The following is an 18469-nucleotide window of genomic DNA, read 5'->3' on the forward strand; positions in this document are numbered from 1 at the left end:
CCTGATTATTTCCTCTGAAGTCTACATGAGAAAGCACTTAACCACATCAGACTCACTACAAGACTAAGGTTTTTTTCTGCATTTCCATGTTCGTGATGAGAGTTTCAAAGTTCCAGTTTTGAATCAACATATTTATCTGGTATGTTTAGATTTTTACAGCACCTTGCAAAAGAATTCAAAGTTCTGTATTTTTTAATTGAAATTTTACATCCCCCAGACCCCCAACCTATTTTACCCTAACACTCCTAAATCAGTATCGTTTTGTAGAAATTGTTTTTCTACCGGAACAACTTTTAGGTTAAAAACAAAGAATCCTTTTCCTTCTTTTAAATTACACTTTTTATGATGATCCATCACTTAAAATCCCATCCACGTTTGTGGCCACATCACATCTTGTTCGAGCCGAAGAACTGAGAGCAACACAGAAAAGCAACATCTGACCAAAACTTGTGAAAGAACTTCCTGATCTTTGTTGGCCTCCATCTTGAGAGTCCGCTTTAACACACCTGATTGAAACAAATAGGTCATTAGCAAGTCTCTGCTGAACCTGATGACAGAGTGAGGAGGCAAATCAATCATTAGCAGAAGGTGTGCTGGAGCGAGGGAAACGACAGGAACAGAGCTGCCAAAGGAGCAGAGAACCCTGAAATACCTGGTCTGTTGTCTGTTATTCAAAACTAAAATCTTCCTATACTTCTGAGAACCCGAACCGAAACAAATCCATCAAAACTGTAAGAATACGATTGTGCAATTTGGCTTCTGTAACAATAGATTAGGCCCCATGCGTACACAATATATCACCAAAACTACAGCATTTAACTGAGTAATCAATCTCACAAGTTTTTATGCATTTTCTCTCTGGGTACTGAAGGTAAAAAAAATACATAATTTTCTAAAAATACAAGTGCTTGTTCTTTGGGCTTTGAATTAGGAAAAGGAAAAAGAAATCTGCATTTATTTGCAAATAAGAGAATTCATTTGGATTTAGGATCCAATAAAATCACCAAGCAACTACAAAAGACTTAAAACACAAATAAGCTCCCTGCATCAACTTTAATGGAGCAGAGACTGAAAAAGTCAAGAACGGCGCTGCAAGCAGAGTTTATGAAGCTTGAATGTAGAAGAAATGTAAGCAGATTCCAAAATACAACAGATGGTTGACCTGCTGTGACACCAAAACACAACCAGTTCTTGCTGCCCCACAGGTCCATTAATACCTTCTCACCCCCAAAAAAGACATCTAGTTTCAGAACTAATATTTCCCACAAGGTATTCTTGACAAAAGTTGGGTAGACTTTTTTCAAGTTTACCCAGTAGGCATTTCCACCTCTTATGTTCTAAATTACCAGCATGGAGATCAATTATTTCCAATTAAACATCAAGGTTCTATTGACATCTGCTCAGTTAGTTGTTAGTTTTTTCTTAATGAATTAACTCATCATCCTTAAAATTTTTTTTGGTTGCTAAATTAAGCGTCATCAAGTATATAGTAACAGACAGTGGTGAGCACACTTCCTCTAATCCGCAAACATGCTAACAGAGCTTAGCATGTTCAGCGCACTTTGCTTCCTGTAAGGTAATTTTTCCAGGAAAAAAAATTTCCAAAGCGCTACTTTACTTGGCTGTTTGGTAAACTTTCAGTTGAATTAAGTTCAACATCTTGTTTTGAAGTTTTGGTTATCGACTGTCAAGATGTTTATATTCATGCTCTTATTTTGAAGTGGGTAAAGACTGTTTAGTGCAGTTCAGTTTCCTCTCCCCCGATAACTTTATTTCAAACAACAACAAAAAACACATACAGGAAAAAAAATAAAGCACAAAAATAAAATATCTAAAGGCATTATGTTAGGTTTTTAGATAAATACAAATGTAAATATTAAAGATTAGGAGACTTTAAGGACTGTGAGAATCTATGTCTGTTCTTGGAATGTGTGTGTGTAAGATGTTTGGAGCAGCAGGAAGCAAGCCGACAGATGGCCTGGAGATAAGAGCTGACACCTAGCAGGAGAGAGGATCAAAGACTAAGGGTCAAAGTTTTATGACCTAGAGGGACACGAGAACTGAAGTTTATGACCCAGAGAATCTCGGGAACTGAAAATGCAGAATGGCACCATTGTTTAAGTAGTGACTTGTGACTGACTCTGTGTTGACAGCTGTGTTTTCTGTTTGCTACTCTTTCTATGCAAATGATTTGTAACTTAAACCACGCCTCAATGTAATAAATATGCAATTGCAAAGGAGCACGTTAGAACTGGTCCGGAGACAGAGATAAGGAGTTGTCCCTGGGCAGAGTTCTCCGTTCAATTGTAAGAAATTTAACCGTCTCTCTGTGTTCTTATTTTTGTCCAGCGAGAATGTCAGGTAATAAACCTAACACATTACCTATTATATAAGTCATAATGTCGAAATTAAGCCGGTGCTTAAAGGTTATAGTTTTTAGAGGGCAGATATAATTTGAATTGAAGTTAGTGCTTTAGCTTCAGCTAAATACCGTGTTGCTGTAATGCTTTAGTTCTAGCAGAACTATTGTTTTGGATTAGGTCTTTAGGGTTAGCACTGCTAAAGTTAGATGTGCCCACCACTTGCAATATACATATTTTACATATTATATATGCACTGATATTGTAATTGCCACATCTCCAAGTATGAAAAGTCCTCAATAGCTTGCAGAAAACTCTCTAATTCCACCCGTGGTATTTGAAGGGGAGATTCTGGGACACATTACTCCGGCAATCACAGATGGGTTGGGTGGTGGAGTAGGAAGCACCACCTGCAAACTCCATTCCTGTGCATCCAACATGAACAAGCATAAAAGGCCAGCTGGTATTCAGCACCACTTGAGGAGGAAATGGTCTACATCTACATCTTTAGGAGGGCAGGGGGACATTAAATGTATATTTAGAGCTTTTTAAGCATATATTGTGATACTAAAGGCCCTCATACTTCATATATATAAAGTTAATTCATCATAATAGGGAGTTAACTATTAAAGCTAGACAAAAGTGTTCTCTGTAGGATTTAGAAGGCTTGTTTAGCCTCTAAATCAGTGTCACTAATGGCAATAACGGTGTCCTTTTCTCCATACAAACAAGCCCACAAAAACTACGGCAACCAATTAAAGAACATAGAGGCATCAAAGAAAACAGAAAAAAAGTCATGCAACCCGTCTACATGAACAGAAAATGGTTTGAGAAAAAAAAAGAAGCTGAAAAGCACAGTGTAGACAGGGAGAGCATAAATCACACTGATAAGAGTGTGGGCAGGTCACAGCCAGAGGCATTAATAATACACACATACACATCTACACAGGAGCAGGGGTGGCAGTTCTGCACCCATGATCACAACAAAACAACCAACACCACTATGAGGGAGCCCTTCCTGGTCACATCGGCCCCCGCGCCGCTCACATACACACACACACTCATGATGCGGGCCCGTCCTGGGAGATGATTTATTTTCGCCGAGCGCCGGACTTGTCATGCAACAAGTTAAGAGCTGGGGGCAGTGAGGAACGCGACGATATGAAGTGGAGCAGAGAGAAAAACAAATCTCATTCCCTGCCAGCTAGGCTCCCCGAACTCGCTTTTTTTTTTTTTTTTTTTTGAGTGAGAGGAGGAGGATCTGATCAATAGGTTGAAGTTTGGAGAACCAAGAGTGAAAACAAAACAAGGAGGTGGAGGAGGAAGAGGGACACGGCTCTGTGTCAGACAGGTGTGGCAACAACTGAGGAGGCAAGGATCACCTTTTCCCTCAAGCACCTGTTCAGGCCTTGGCTCCATTTTTCGGCCGTCTAATAGCTTTTCCAGCTTTTCATTCCATCAGTGAGAGCAGATATGCTTTCAGCTATCTTAGCTGTTGGCAATCTCTCCATCGCGCACTTAAAAGGCATCCTTCTGGGAACAGATTGGGAGGGTGGACAACAATCGACTGAAAACATCTGCAATAAGGTCAAACAAAGGGAGCCGCGTTCAAGTTGGGAGAAATTCCTGAGTCCACAGAAACGCTTCAAAAGCCAGTGGGAGGTGTGTGTGTGTGTGACTGGAGAGACATCCGTAGTACAAGGAAGAGGAAGGAAGGAGAGGAGGTGGGTGCCGGGGGGGGGCTTCAGTGGATTCAGCTTCCTGGTGCTGAGTAAATGCCATCAGGTATTGTAAGCTAATCCCAGAAAGCTTTGAGTTTGTGCAAACCTGCATGCACACACCCACAAAAAAAACACAACTCTCTTCAGCGTCATCTTTTAACGCTACCCTCTCTCTTACAGACACAAATTTATTGATCTAGCTCACCGGCGGCTAACCTGGCAAGCTCACCTCATGTGAGCCTCTCTCCCCCAGCAAGTTGATGTGTGGACGGCATATTATAAATCAACAAGCTTAAAATTGAATTGTGCAAAATCAATCGCGATGCAGATCTCCCGTTGGCTACCTTTAATTCTGATCATAAATCTTCTCTGGCTCATACACACACGCGCGCAAAAAAAGGAGTGCATATTCCCGACACAACGGGGCACAAATTAGGAGAAAAAGCAGAGAAAAAGAAACGATCCCTTTGATGAGTTTAGTCATTTTTGGGCACCGCTCGAGTGTGGTAGTTGGACGTAGGGTACGGTGGTAGACAGAGAGATCGCTTTAATGAGGCATGAGTCGTCTGTTGGGTTTACCCGTGGATGAAGGAATCTTTTCGCCTGCCAACTTGGAGAGATCTTAACACAAACATGTTTGTCCGTGTAGAACGGAGCGTTTTAATTCATGTGGAAGTAGAGTGTGCACCTGCTCGCTCTGCTGATTGTTTGCCGCTACTTCGTTTCAATTCGGGCGGGGACTCTTGAAGGAAATGAGATGACACCTGGTTTGAAGTGGCTCGCAGAGGCACACAAATCAAATTAGAAATAAGCTTTGTGTTTGTGAAGAATGCATATCCAAACACGCCGCGCGTCGCTCAGATAAGAGCCGCTTGCTTTCTGCGATTGGCGCGCAACGCGAGCGCATATCAATACGTTTGAATACTCAGGAACGGTAATGTGTTTCAATATTCAGTTCAATAAGTGAGAAATGGTATCATATCAGTGTATGTTTCGATATAAACACTTCCGTTTTTTCCATAGAGTTCAAATATCCATAGAGACAATGAATTTTATTACAGATATGTTATAATATGGATATAAACTGCTGACTTGACATTCAGTGACATACTCCACAATGAGGGCAGGTCACAAAAGGTCATTTCTAATGAAGCTCTTTGTTCAGAGAACATCCATGTAAATTGACGGAAAGTTTACTGAAAGGAAAAAAAGTGTCCTACACTGGAGTTCAGTGACTGTGCTGGTCACTGGACTCACCTGACCAGAACAACTATAGAAAATCAACAAGTTATAGTTAGGAGTGAGATGGGGGACACCATACCCAACAGCACAAGGCAGCTCAGCTGTGCTTGAGCACTCCACACCATATTGTATTGAAGTAATAATTCATGTAAAAGGAACTCTGACCGTTTATTGACTTTTAAACCTTACCTGGTTACAGCAGTTCTGTCAGCAGGAATGGACCAAAATCTCAACAAACTGTTGTTAGAAGTTTGTGGAAGGAAACTTATTAACTTTAAATACTAATCAAATACTAAAGAAATGTATGTAAAAGTCTGAATAAAAAAAGAAGAAAAAAATTATCAAAAAGTATCTCACTCCTTAAGCTGGCATTTATGATTTAGCAATTCTAAGTGACCTAAAATAGGAAAGGCTTGGTCTGATTTAATGTCAGACAATGAGGGAAAAAAGGTTTTTAATACAGTCTGTGTGCAAATATTTCAGATGATTTCAGACTGTGTGATGAATCTGAATGCAAGTTTAATTTTTTTTAACTGAATTACTGAAATAAGCTACCTTTTCTATGACGAGCTATTTTGCTGTGGTACATCAGTGTTTTTAGCACTGGTGCACAGCAAGTGCTAGATCTCTCCCTTAAGCTTATTTTTAAATAGCTTAGATCAGGATAGATTGTTTTTCTTCTTTTAAACCAGCCACTAAGTAAGAGGAAGCAGCCACAAATATCGATTCAGGATTTCAGAAGCGTGAGCCGGATTGTGAAAAAAATGCTTTTACGATGGGAGGTAAAAGATCTGCTCTCTCCGTGGCATGTGATCTATGTCACATTATTGTGTGACATATTCCTGACAAGACCGGGGCTTATGGGCCTGAGGCATGTGTAAAAGCCCCCGGGGAAGAGTGGAGTTTTCTGCCACTGTGTCTTTTTCATTCTTATATAGGCTTTGAAACTAAAAAAAGACTGGCAGAGTCACAAGGAACGATAAGATTAAACTCCTTCTGAGAGAATACCCCACTAACCACCCTTTTTTTATTACTCCCAAGAGCTATTCACATTCATGCTGCTAAAAATGCATCCCACAATGTGCCCTGACTTTATTCCTAATTCACAGCACATAATACAGAGAGGCGCCTGACGTACGATGCGCGTCAGCATGAATGAAAAGCGGCTCCTCTCTAGAGTTTCTTTTTTTCTTCTTTCAAACACAAAACTTGCTTGATCTCCGTGGGTGCTCAATGGAAACCCGTTGCTTTGTTGAGATCCAATTCTGTAGCGACACGGACCGTTGAAACCTCTTCAAAAGCAAAAAAAAAAAAAAAAAAACACAAACCATTTCCTCAACGCAGCGACGCCGGTGCCGTTGTCTACGTGCAAGCCCTGCAGCTAAACCTCTGACAGGTTGGTCATGATGCAACGCAGTGGCAACTGCAGCATGTCAGTGCTTTCAGGTAAGGTGACGCCCATATCTTTTCAGGTTGCCTGAAAATAAATAAATAAATAAAAAAAACCTCTCTACAACTGCCCTGTTCCTAAAAGTGACTTGATTAGAATAGCTGGCTGACAAGAAGGCAAAAAGAGGAATTGGGGAAATCTAAATAGTTCCAGCATTTTATATTTAAATGAAATATTTAGATGCAAAAGCACAGCCAGTGATATGAGGACAACTCTAAAGAGACAGCCAAATAGAAGGCAGAAAGTGCTGTGTACAAATCATGCTGCTGCATGCATGCGTCCTATAAAGAATAAGCCGCTTAGTGTCCAAATGCAGTTTAGGGTCCAAAATGAGGGAGAATCAAAGTGAATCCTAATGAGACAAGTTTGTCCTCTACTGTTTGCACAGAGGTACTACACAATGTAAAGACGACCGCACACCGGTTTAGAATTCAGATGATACTGGGGAGAGATTAAAACGCAAATCAATCGGATGTCGGAATATGGGAAACTTTCCCCTTCATCAGCAAGTCGGATAAAAAATGTTTAACCTATTCATTAAATACACCAAAACTAGGATTTCCCACCATTTTTTTCAGTCAATAAAAGTATCAACCAAAAGCACATCATTTGAAACACATTTTTGAGTTGAATTAAAAAATTGGTTTTTAAAAGTCAGATGAAAACTTGGAATATTTGAAGTGATGCAGAAATTTGGGGATATTTATGTCATTTTTATGTTTTCTGTTGGATTCAAAATTACTAACTCGATCAAAACCTGTAGAAGTTTTTTTTTTTTTAAAAAAGAACTGGCTGCCACACCTTCAGGAAAATCAGTTTTTGACATGTGTTGGAGGGATGATTGATGCATGTGTAGTTTGAAAATATTTAAACTAAAAATATTGTTATTTACATTAAAAAATAATAGGCAAGAAACCGTGCCAGATTTTACAGAAAGAGACAACATAAAAAAAATCCATCGCAACAAATTAAGAAACAGAACTGAAGGGTGTACGAACGTTTCATGAAAAGATACATTTCCATACTTTTCCCGAATTTAAATTTGCCTCATTCCATTTTTGAAGTCTACAAACAATATGATTCCTATTAATCACCAGATTAAAAAAAACAACAGTGATCAAATTTCTTTTTTTTTTTTTAAATATAGGCTTCAAACATCATGAAAAACACAAAACAGAAGCAAAGACAGCATGCAATGACCTGATTTACAATGTTTTGCCTGATTCACCACCAATTTCTGGTGATCTGTTCTACCATCTGAGCAACATCCATGTAACAGAACCATAAATTCACGTTTTTTATAAATGAGCTTGTATGTTTTTGTGTGTCCTAAATTAAACAGAAACTAAAGATGGTGCAATTCTTGTGGTTGTTGTTTAGTGAGTTTAATCATGTCACGATTCTCTAACAGATGTTTTTCTTTACTCTGGCCATGAACAACGTATGACGTATGCACAAAGGTAGCAGCACTTTCGTTTGATTATATGAACGGGGTGCTGTCATTTCTCAGTCCATTTTTGAGATTCGAGACAGCTCTGATTGTTTAAGGTAGCTATTTTTGAGATTGATTTCGTTTTTCTAGGACGCCAGATTTAAATTCTGCAAACCAACGCATCTCCATATTGTTTTATTCTGTCCTCGCCTGTTAGAGCTGCACTAAATGATGGCCCGGCTCACACTTTTCATCACTGCATAGGAACCACGTGAACTGCATTAGAACACATTAACAAAGCCCAGATGTTAAATTAAACCAGTGACTCACAAGCATTTGCTGCCCAAAACGAAGTCTGAGAACAGCTCTCTTCACATCATTATCGTGTGGCGCAATTGTAAACAGGGAGGTCCTGGTTTCCAAATTAAACGCCCATGAAGCTAAAAGAAGCTAACATATTTTTATTATATGTCTTATCAGCTCAAACAAGGTGTATATCTTTATGTAATGTGCTAAATTAAAAAATGACAGGTTGTGTTAAAGGATAACAGTTGAATTTAATAAGTATAACTAACTGTTCATCATCTCTCCGCCATGATAATGCTAACACCTTAGCATCGAGCTAACACCGGTTTAGTTGCTGTACAACACCAACAGTCTGCATAAGGTCCAAATGGAGCAACTCGGGTCCTTACCAGTCCCTCAATTTGGATCTGTTTGACCGGAGAGTCCAGGGTGCCGCCTGTAGAAGCCATTGGTGTGCTGGGTGCTGAACTGGACTCCTTTCGGGAAGCCATTAACCGGGGTCCACGCGAAAGAAAAGGGGGAGAGATTCAGGCGACGCACGTTTCCCTTCCTCGGTCCGTGTGGAAACAACGAGAAAAGTAAATTCCGTTAAAAAAAAAGACTTGTACTCATTTAAGAATAGAAGTTTCACTTTTGGCATGTTAAATCTCCACAACAGAAGAGACCCAGCTAGTTATAAGCAGTGATGTTTAAAAATACACTACAACTAGGTTAATACTGAACTGATAGAGAAATATTGCACTTTTTGCAAGCCTGATGATTAATAAATGACTTTAAAACCCTTTAGTTCAGTCAAATAGCTATAAACCTGAAATAAAAAACCGTTTTGCATTGGGGTTATAATACTTGAACATACTGCCTCAAAATGTTTTTCCTCAGCAGAAAAAGGTGATTATACACCAAACACAAATCCAAAAAGTCTTGGGGATATTAATGGGGTTTATTTGGCAAGTATGAGATTGATCTCAGTGTTCTTTTCATTCAAGTGACTTAGTGGAAGTACTAAGGCCTGGGTGTGTCTAGTGAAGTTGAATAAGCAGCTAACTCTTGATTTTACAGGAACAACTAAATTTTTTTCACAGGTTCAGAATGGTTTGGACTGCTTCCCCAACCCCAAGAGACCATTGGAAAATGATTTATTGGTGTGTTAATCTGAAATATTAAAATGTCACAAAAGCAAAACCAGAAGACATTGTGTACCCTTATCTACACAGGGATAGAAAAGAGTGTGTGCGTTTGTTATGAAAGAGGAAAATCTCTAATACTGTAAGTCTAAATAAAAAGATGCAGAGTGACTTAACCAAGTACTTAAAACACTTTATTTCAAATCTTTACAGATGTATCACAACTAGAAGTTATCCAGAATCTAAAAAGGTGGGATGGTGAACTTAACTGTAACAAGTACATTACCTAGTTACATAATGCAAAAAGGCAAATAAGCATAAACATAAAAAGGTACAAAAAAAATAACATTTACATAAACCTTAATTGATAAACTGCCTTAATTATACATCTGAATCATGATATTTAATGCCAGATAACTTTCAAATTTAACGAGGGACTCACTTTTTTGTTTATGAGAGAGCGAATGCAACAGAGAGAAGTTGGGTGAGGTTACACTTCTGAACAGTAAAACAGTACCTTTCCAGAACATCTAGTCATTACAGAGATAACGTGACATGTTGGGCCTTTCATAAACATCATTTTTTAACTGAAACATGGGGACTGGTGCAAAACTTGGGGAATGAGAAAACAGAAATTTAACTTAGAAAACAAAATGCAGTAAAGTTTACAAATTGATGACTGAAAAAGGGTTTGCTTTATAAATATACTTGTAAAACATTCCTCACTCCGTTTGAACCAAGAATACTGCATGATCCAATATTTATTACAGTAAAACCATGTTTCGTTTTTTTAAAGGTTCTGAGCCCCTTACCCTTTACTCCCCTCCCCTTTCCCTATGAAAAAAATAAAAATAAAATAAAAACTGGGCTTACTGGAAAACACAATAAAAAGGCAAAGAGTTGAGTAATTTAAAAACAAGAAAACAAGTATGCCTGTTGCAAGCAGAGTGTTTGTTTCTTCCAACGTCTAAATGAGGTGGAATTTTGGTCCGGCCGTGGCGATGATGTCGCTGTAGGGCTCTGTCTGGGTGACCTCGATGGCTTGCTGCTTCTTGAGGACGAGGAAACTGTAAAACTTGGCTGCTGCCTGCTTTCTGTTGTTGTTTCGGCACAGTTCGAGCAGACTGACCGACTCCGCACCGGTCTTCGCCATAACGCGCTGTGGAGGCCAAGAGACGTCGGGGGGTCAGGGAGTGTACCATTATCATGAAAACAACTAATAAAAACAGATTCTGGATTAATTTTACGATCAGGGGTTGTTTACCTGCAGGCCGTGAAGCATCTGTTGGGTTCTCTTGTTCCATCTCTTCTCTTCTTGATCCTGGTCTCCAGCCTGGCCTTCCTCTTCCTGAGAACCACAAATTAGCAAAGAGTTACAACACTCTTTGTAACTATTGTATCATTTTTTCTTTACACACAAGTGTTGAACAAAAGTCTACAACATAAAGCTAAACTATTAACTTTGGTTATTGCTGCTACGTCACAGCATGTTAGTTTGATTAACAGAATTAAGGCTCCAACTAATGATTATTTTAGTAACTAATTAATTGGTTATTCTGACAATTAATCGAATAAAATACATGGCACATTCTAGAGATTTTTCATTTAACCACTTGCCCATTTTTAAGACAATATTTTATTTTAGTCAAAAAGATTTAAGAACCTAATTAAATTATTAAAAAAAAGAACAACAACAAAACACCACGACATTTTATTGGCTAAAATGCAATAACAAAATTCCTTTAGAAAATTCGAACCAGGTGAAGTTCCACTTTAGTTCTGGCTAAGATGTGGTTACAAAGGTGTTTTTATCTTAAGTGCAAAATCAACATTTTCTGCTCAGTTTTATTTGTATTACTGCTCAAATTATTATCACCCGTTTCAGAAAAATGGCCCATGTCAGTCTGAAAACGGCAGTCAATTTATTGATTAAAAAATTAGTTGAAAATTATTTCAATAATCAATTAGTCACAGTTAATCCGATTAACCGTTTCTGTAGTAAATAGAATTTTGCAAAAATATAGAAATTTCCCATTAATTATGGAGCATTAAACCTTTTTTTTTTTAATTATTATTTTTTACTTAAGGCCTTCATTAAATCCCAGCCCTTCACTAGTGACAAAAAGCAATAACTTTCCATACTTGCAGGGAAAAATAAATAATTTTAAAAAAAAAAAATCTAGTTTCCCCTCACCTCCTCTTCTTCGCTGTCATCCTTCTTATCCTTTTCCTTGTCGGTGAGAAGGTCGAGTTCTGGGACAAGCTGAGTGAGGTTGATACTGGCCTCCTCTGGGGGCAGATCAACCTGAGGCATGTCTAGTCTTTGTGACAAGTCTGAGCGGTCAGCCACTTGCTGCTGCTCCAGGGGAGTCATCTGAGAGAGCAAAGAGAGCAACTGAACAACAACTACGGTAAAACTTAGAGGCAACAGTCCATTTTATTCCTCAACTTTGATTACTTTCTCATTTATGAAATTTACTAGTCCAGAAAATTTGGTCATTTAGAACAACTCAGATTATTTTCACAACCTAAACTATGACCATAAATGATCATTTGTGACATAAAACGGGAGAATTTTCCGCAGCTTTGCTCTCAGATATATAAACTCACAGGAAAGCTTCCCTCCTTGTCAACGGGCTGCTTGCGTTTAATGCCACGGGGGGTGGATGGAGGAGGCATCACCGTCTCATCCAAAGTCGTCCTGCTGCCTTCCATTGTAGAAGCTGCCAGAATGCTGGGCTCCTCCATGATCGTCTGGTCTGAGAGGGGGAATCATATTACAAATTGTGAAAACACTGCATTCCCCCTCTAAACACTGGAACAACATCTTTCATTTCTCTATCTTGACTTACCAATAACGTCTCTGTTCTGAGTCATGATCTCCTCCCTCGGCACCTCCGGGTTCTCCAGCTCTTTGAGGAACTCGTCCAGACTGTCCGCTTCACCGCCCTTCCTGCGCTTCCTCAGCTCGTCTGGCACCAGGGGAGTCAGGCAGCGGGTGAACATCTGACAGAGATCGGACGTTATAATTTGGAAGAGGGGCTCGTTTTTAAGATGCATGCACACTTTGCTCAAAAGTTTGTGCAACGAATTTAATTCAGCCACAGAACGGATGCAAGAAAACATAGCTGTGCATCCGCACGCCTTCTGTTTAGCATTCGGAGCGAGTGAAAGAGGGGGGAGGAGGGCGAGACGAAACCAATCGCTCCTGGAGCCTGGGTGCTCTCAATTTGAATTTTAAATCAAAATGAAAACTGGGTCTTAACACGTTTCTCCACTCTGTTTACAGTTTTGAACCAACCGTGACAACATCTGCCACTAACAACCTTATAAAACACTGCCTACAGTGGTGATTCGGCATTAGATCTGGAAGCAGCGCTTCATCATTAACGATCCCCCGGTACCTTGAGCAGCCGGGCGTTCCAGAGCGGCTGAGCAGGCAGAGAGAAAAGCTTCTCCACTCCTCCGGTTTCTTTCCACATCATGAGCTTCTTAGTGGGAGGGGCCAGGTCCAGGGTGGTCACAATGTCGGAGTAGTCCGACAGCTGGGCTCGGATGGTCTTACTGTCCAACTCTTTGACGCTGTCGACAATCAACTTCCTTTTACGTTTTGCCTTGGTCTCTTTCACTGGAAGGAACAAAAACAGGCATTGAGGACGCTGCTCCTCTATTGCAAACCATAAAAGAATAACAAATATGGCGTTTTCATTTAAAATATAGTAGTAAACTGGCCCATTTCTCTATTGTTGTGGTTCAGATTATGAAAAAAAGGAACAACTGCAGAAATTGTTTTAAAAAATGAGTGTAATAAAGCTAAATACTTTAAACTGAGATCCAATTTACTCAATCATTTGTTCGCCTTCTGAAACCTGGAAGTAAACTTTAATCATTTGTACTAAAGTTGTTTTTTAAAACAATACAAAAAAGATATTTCTTTAAAAGTGTCTACTGCTAATCGGCCCATTCAAGGGGTTTAAAGGCAATTTTCATGCCAATAAGAAACACATTGAAGCTATTCAAATAATTACAAAATAAGTAATTTGTCGATAAGAAAGGCAGTTATTGGGATCACAGGAACCTCCTCTTCTTTCTTGCATCACCTCACCTGAGGCATAAGGACAGTTAGCTGCTACTTTGACTTTAAAACTGTGTAACACAGCAGGCATGTCTGGTGAAGAGCCTTAACCCCCTCGCTTTAGCAGGAATTTAAGGAATTTTGAAAAGGTCAGCAAAGCTGCTATTACCATGACAGCAAAGTATTAAACACTCCAGGGAACATAAGTTCTTGTTCAGTTTCATCATTGGCGACTTGCTAATATCTCACAATTCCTTTGCTCAGCAGTAAGGTAAATAGCATTAATCTATGCTTTAGGATGAAAATGATACACCAGCTGCACACAACGGTAATTTTAACAATTTATCAAGGCCTTTATGATCTTTACAGTTGTGCATTTTCTTTAAAAAAAAAAAAAAAAAGAATTTTTTTTTTTTTTTTTAAATACTGCTAAGTAAATGGTTTTATTGTTACCATCTTTTTTAATCTTAAGAAAAAAATCTCCCTTTACATTCTTCACAATAAACCAAAACAGTATTTTTCTTGGCATGGGTTCAGAGTTTTTAGCATGGAGACAACTATAATCATTACTGTAAAGGAGGAGCAATTGTTCAAACAACTTTTAGTGTAATTTGATCATACTTCAAATAAAATTTGACAGAAAATGTATTAAAAAATGTTTAAGTAATGTCCAATGATTGACAAGTTTTAATTTTCAGTAGCTTAGCATACTCAGTGAAATAAAGAGGTCTACCAGTGATGTCGATGGGCTCCAGAGCAAAGGCCTCCTCTTCGTTGTGAACCAGAGTCGTCTGTTCCGTTTGGTCGGCCATTGCTGGCAGCGGCTCTGCTGGGCCAGAATCAGGACTGTCTGGACCCGCTTCTCAGAAACACGCACAAAAATAAAGTTATTCATCAAAGATGTCAGCACTAAAAATACACTTGGTGTTCCATTTAAAAAAAACAACAAAAAAACTCCCGGCTTTACTTACGTGAATGAAGGTTGTCAAAGTCATCCTCATCATCCCCGTGATCTGGAGGCATCATGACGCTCTCTGTGATCGCTGGCGGATCATCAAAGATGCCACCTCCATCTTCAGAACTCAGCAGTTTGTCAACTGAGACAGAAAAAAAAAAAAGACACATCAACTTCCCTACAAAGGTTTATTTTAATATTAGAACAACACAGTTTTTTTTCTTTTAAAATAAATAAATAATTGAATCTCAAAAACAAGCTTGTTACCAAGCATTCCGCCATCGCTGTTGCCCATGGAGCCGTCCCCAAAGTCGTCATACTCCATGTGGTTGGATTTGTCAGGGAGGTTAGCTGGGCCCGGCTCAGCCTCCAGCAAGAGGTTGGGGTCAGTGGCTCCCTGCATTATATCATCTTCAAACGTGCTAGCATCACGCATCATCTCCCGGTCATCCATGCCAAAGTCAGCTGAGGAACCCAGCAGAAAGGATCATTAGTTATTTTTAACAGAACAACCGTAAATATAAACGATTCCTATGCATTATTCTCTAAAGTCCTTCTCTTTTTGAACTCTACTTTGCAAGGTCAAGCATGTATAGACAGGACAGCTGGCTGAGTAAGGGCTGAGACGTAAACAGAGCAGCCATTTAATACCAAAGTCGTTTTCCTGCAGCAGGCTGAGATTTCCAACATCCTCCCTCAAGGTGATCTCTTCTGCTCTGCTCTGGTTCAGGGTGAACTGCTGAGCCACATCAATGTCACTGTTGACAACATAAGATGACAATCAGGTTAACCATCATGGAACAACCTTAATATCCCCTGACTAATTGCTTTAACATGGTCAGACGCTTTAATAAACAAATGATCAACTAACTAAGAACTTTAAATTTGGCCAACTTACTCTAGATCAGGAAGTGGCTGGTCAAAGTCATGGAACTCCTCAGGTAAAGTGATGGCATTATATGCAGCCTCTCTATTTTCCTCAGGCAGATCAACCACACCTGGACACAGAAATAAGGAGTGACTGTGTGCAGAACATAACGTTCACCCCCCACCATTTTTTTTAATAGAAGCATATCAAGCAAAATCTTTCGGACAGTTTACCTGGCCTGAAGGCCATTTTGATCTTGATGAAGGCTTCGTTACAGTCAGCCAGCAGGTACTTGGCCTTTCTGTGGTAGATCCGCACCACTCCGAGGAGCAGGTGACCCGAAGTGCGCAGCGCCATCTTCACCTGAAAAGTAGGAAGTAGGAGATATTGCAAAAAACTCACTTTTACAGGATACAGGTTGCGCTGCAAGCACAAGCCTGATGTTGCTGTTCAAAAAAATGTATAATGTACCATCATCAGATGATATGTTATTTCAGACAGTGGGATTTTTCAGTTTTGATGCATAAAATGACAAGAAAAATTGTTTAAGCTGCTAATTAAAAGAAAGATACAATAATGGCATAATTGATAACAGATCAATCATTTTTGCATGATTGGTTTGCATGACTGATTACAAACTGCATGCAAATACAGTTTTTCGAGAAAAACAAAACATTTACACATACAAAAAAATACCATGCAAGTTAGCTGCAACCACTGATGTAATGTTATGAATGGACACCAGCCTAATGAAGGTCTGAATGATGGAGCAGGGTAAAAACTCCCATCAGCACCGGCACTTGGTTTAAACTGGGCAAACAGTCAAGCCTCTTTACCTTAGGTGAGATGATGCTCTCCACACTGCTCTCCAGGTTGCATTCAAACACATGGGCCTTGGTCAGCTTTTTGTCCCAATGGGCCGCCAGCCAGATCTTGGCCAGCGGCCCACGTTTGCTGAGGACAAAGTGGGCGTAGAACATTGCCCTGGTTGCCCTGGTTCAAACACGCCAACTGTGGTGTGGTTTACCTGGAAAATTATTAAAATTATTTAATAATTATTAAGATACATATCGTGTAAATTAATTTAATTTACACGATTACAGCAACGCAAACTAAAGGTGTGTTTGGACACTACGAAAATTAAACGCTGAAAAGCACCACACACAAATTAGTTTGTCACGCTTCGGTGGGCGATCGATCACAGAAAGGATTATTAAAAGCTTGCAATAAATAGTTTTGTTACAATAACTGGGTGGGTAATCTGTCATTTTTGCTCAATTAGTGAAAAATTGGCCTTCTGTGCTCAAGTGGTGTTTCTAAATGTAGGCTGATTTAGTGAGACAGAAAATGGTGGTGGTTCTTCATTTTAATGAATCTAACCAACAGGTCGTACAACATCACATTTTTCACTAATTCACCCACAGCTCCCATAAAAAGTAAGAAAAAATTGGTTGATTCTAATATCTGGTGGACTGACTGGTCTCCACTCACTATTTTCAAACATATTTATACCAAAAATAAACTGATAAAATACATGAACAGATGATTTGGCAACCTGGTAAGAGTGCAAAATACATTAAAAGGTTAATGGTTTACATTGATTTTATCTAAGACTATTTTAGCAACCATTTCTTCCTTCCATATACTAATTTTTGTTATTCATCAATAATGGTCTAATATCCAATGAGGGAACATGTTCACGTTTTTTAGTAAAAAAATAAAAAAAATGGTCCCGCTAATATGTGTTGAATTCGTTTTCTCATTTCTCTCTCAACTTAACCAACAATGCATGTTATAAAGAGCTAAAGAATTGGACGATATCGAAAGCTCTTTATTCATGTCCCATTAATTTTTAGTCAAGGGAAGGGGGGGATACTGGAAATGCACAAACTTTTACCTTATTTTGTTACACACTGTAAACTTTTCGCTGCAAATTGAAATGTGACTTAATTTGCTAAAAGAAAGACCAAAATAATGGTCAGAAAATAAATGTAGGTGACTTTATATGTATTCAATTGCAAATAAGAACAAAAAACGCCAACGGAATGGGGGCGCCAGTAAATAGTCGGCGCCATCAAGTGGGACGAACCAAATTAGCCGACTGCTAACTACAAAAGGAGGAACGGCGTCGTAAGCTAGACACACCGCTTGGACAAGTTTAGAATAAAATCGCTAATTTTAGACCAAATTGCAACTATCTTCAGCCACACAACAACAAAAACTCCATACAAGAACGCAAAGTCCACAGGAAAAGGCAAGGCTCGATGGCTGCTCATACTTTTTAGCCCCTCATCAGCTCAACACTGCCGTTAGCCGATGTCCAACGGCTCTTCATACAATGAAGGCCGCAACGAACAGACTCCAGCATGCATGCCAGTTTCGTTACATAAAACACTAAAACCAGTGAATGAACATATCCGCCGCGGACACACTTACCGAGAGGCGCCCTCGTAGAGTGAAATCACAAAGATTAGGTAATTTCTCCCAGCGAGCTCTCCCCTGTTGTACTCATTAAAACAGCCAAGATGGCGCCAGCCGCCTTCCTCCCGCTCAGCGCTGTCCTTTTAAAATCGACAGGATGTTTACAGTCAAAAAACGGCGGAGGAGGAGGAGTCTGTCGGGGAGGCTGATACGCTCCACAGACGACAACCTGCTGTGAGAGGCGACAGGAGATAGAGGGCGCTGTGACACAAAGCCTATCGCAGGAGAAAAAAAAGGCGTCTCAATCAACCATGACAACAAAATCTGCATTCAAATACTGTACAACTATTAATAATACTAGTAGCCATATGCTAAGAACTTATTTAATCTCTGAAATTACTAAATATTTTTCTAATGAGGTCCAAAATACACACAGTCAAAAAAAAGAATAGATTTGCTAAATAAAACATGAGACATGAATAAACATGAATGAATCAGCGATTTACTAAATACAA

The 18469-nt window shown here is 39.4% G+C and overlaps 2 protein-coding genes across 2 annotated transcripts in view; both read right to left on the minus strand.

The window, feature by feature from the left end:
• The window catches only part of LOC116717486 (eukaryotic translation initiation factor 3 subunit H), an 81898-nt gene extending 72840 nt beyond the window's left edge, over positions 1–9058 (minus strand). Inside the window, exon 1 of the mRNA XM_032558915.1 lies at positions 8901–9058. Coding sequence (XP_032414806.1) covers positions 8901–9002 — 102 coding nt within the window. The 5' untranslated portion in view covers positions 9003–9058. The remainder of the gene's footprint in view (positions 1–8900) is intronic.
• A 745-nt stretch (positions 9059–9803) lies between these two features.
• Positions 9804–18137, minus strand: LOC116716749 (double-strand-break repair protein rad21 homolog A). Its single transcript, XM_032557570.1, has 14 exons — positions 17970–18137; positions 16370–16560; positions 15767–15896; positions 15564–15663; positions 15317–15423; positions 14933–15130; positions 14682–14807; positions 14444–14569; positions 13040–13263; positions 12488–12641; positions 12246–12394; positions 11830–12009; positions 10900–10983; positions 9804–10794 (listed from the first exon to the last, which is right to left on the minus strand). The coding sequence occupies exons 2-14, from the start codon at positions 16511–16513 to the stop codon at positions 10603–10605; spliced, it is 1914 nt and encodes a 637-aa protein (XP_032413461.1). The 5' UTR covers positions 16514–16560; positions 17970–18137; the 3' UTR covers positions 9804–10602.
• Between the last annotated feature and the right edge of the window lie 332 nt (positions 18138–18469).

The sequence above is a fragment of the Xiphophorus hellerii genome, chromosome 3 (assembly GCF_003331165.1).
Source record: "Xiphophorus hellerii strain 12219 chromosome 3, Xiphophorus_hellerii-4.1, whole genome shotgun sequence".
NCBI lineage: Eukaryota > Metazoa > Chordata > Actinopteri > Cyprinodontiformes > Poeciliidae > Xiphophorus > Xiphophorus hellerii.